The sequence below is a fragment of the Dendrobium catenatum genome, unplaced genomic scaffold (assembly GCF_001605985.2).
Source record: "Dendrobium catenatum unplaced genomic scaffold, ASM160598v2 original_scaffold_156511, whole genome shotgun sequence".
In the NCBI taxonomy this organism is placed as follows: Eukaryota; Viridiplantae; Streptophyta; class Magnoliopsida; order Asparagales; family Orchidaceae; genus Dendrobium; species Dendrobium catenatum.
Genome location: NW_021474938.1, coordinates 1 through 1,135, shown reverse-complemented (window position 1 = coordinate 1,135; position 1,135 = coordinate 1). Strand labels below are relative to the sequence as shown.

The 1,135-nt window shown below is 37.7% G+C and overlaps 1 protein-coding gene across 1 annotated transcript; it reads left to right on the top strand.

Annotated features, from left to right (window-relative positions):
• Window positions 1-6: 6 nt before the first annotated feature.
• LOC110111972 (probable sulfate transporter 3.3) lies at window positions 7-642 on the top strand. Its single transcript, XM_020844041.2, has 2 exons — window positions 7-280; window positions 513-642. The coding sequence occupies exons 1-2, from the start codon at window positions 17-19 to the stop codon at window positions 585-587; spliced, it is 339 nt and encodes a 112-aa protein (XP_020699700.1). The 5' UTR covers window positions 7-16; the 3' UTR covers window positions 588-642.
• The last annotated feature ends 493 nt before the right edge of the window (window positions 643-1,135 follow it).

The window sequence follows — 1,135 nt, the reverse complement described above, 5'->3', positions numbered from 1 at the left end:
CGACGTGGAGCTGATAATGGTTACGATAGATTCATCGCCACGCCGAGTACCTCTCCCTCCACCTCAAAGCACTTGCGCAAAGTTGAAGACAAGAATGAAGGAGACCTTCTTCCCCGACGACCCTTTTCGCCGCTTCAACGGCAAGCCTCCAGCCACCAAATGGTTACTCGGAGCTCAGTTTCTCTTCCCCATACTTGAATGGGCTCCCACTTACAGCTTCTCCCTTCTCAAGGCTGATCTTGTCTCTGGCCTCACAATAGCCAGTCTAGCCATTCCACAGGCAAGTCAGAGAGTTCGTATAGCTTATTTTATGTTGTTCAATGTCTATTCTTCGAGAGAGATTATTCTGTGCGGAATCCAAACGTGTTCTAAATTGAATTGGGGCGCGCCATATCATCGGATGCATTGGGCTCTAGTGATGTGGAGCGCCCCAATTCGCCTTCGAACACGTACGGATTCCGCACAGAATAATTTTCCATTCTTTGATGGCTGAAGATTTTAATGCAAAACAGGGAATCAGCTACGCTGGTCTTGCCAATCTACCGCCTATTATCGGGCTATGTAAGAGTTCAAGAGTGATTAATTAGTAGCTAATTATCATTTTTTAATTCTAATTAAATTATACAACAATAATAACTTCAAGCCTTTATCCCATTACATGAGGTCGGCTATATGCATTATTTTTCTCCATTATATTCTATTAAGGAAAAATTATTACATGTGGTGACCGGACGCTCCACGTCACATAATGCACAGTGCATTGGATGACGTGGCGTGTCCGGATTAGCCTCTGGATGTTCGGACACCGCACAAAATAATCTCTCATTATTAAGAATCAAATTTTCTTATTAAATCTAATAAAAAAGATTATTTCTAATATTTTTAATCACTATTTTTCTTAATATAGATTAGATCTAATATATCTACTCTCCTAACTAGATTATCTGAAGAACAGCATTTTATGTGATCAAACCATCCAAGACGGACTCTCTAATCTTATCTATCATTAGAGCTGCTACAATCTTTAAATTAAAATTAGATAATATTAGATGAAGTTATTTTAATCAAAATTTGAGTAATATAAATTAAAAAATGATAAACTTAATAATCAATAAATTTTTATATCACACAATTA

Excerpts from the sequence above, each read along its gene's own strand:
- LOC110111972 (XM_020844041.2), top strand. The coding sequence starts at position 17 with ATGGTTACGATAGATTCATCGCCACGCCGAGTACCTCTCCCTCCACCT. Across the intron at positions 281-512 it reads CCAGTCTAGCCATTCCACAG|GGAATCAGCTACGCTGGTCT; the intron begins GCAAGTCAGAGA and ends AATGCAAAACAG.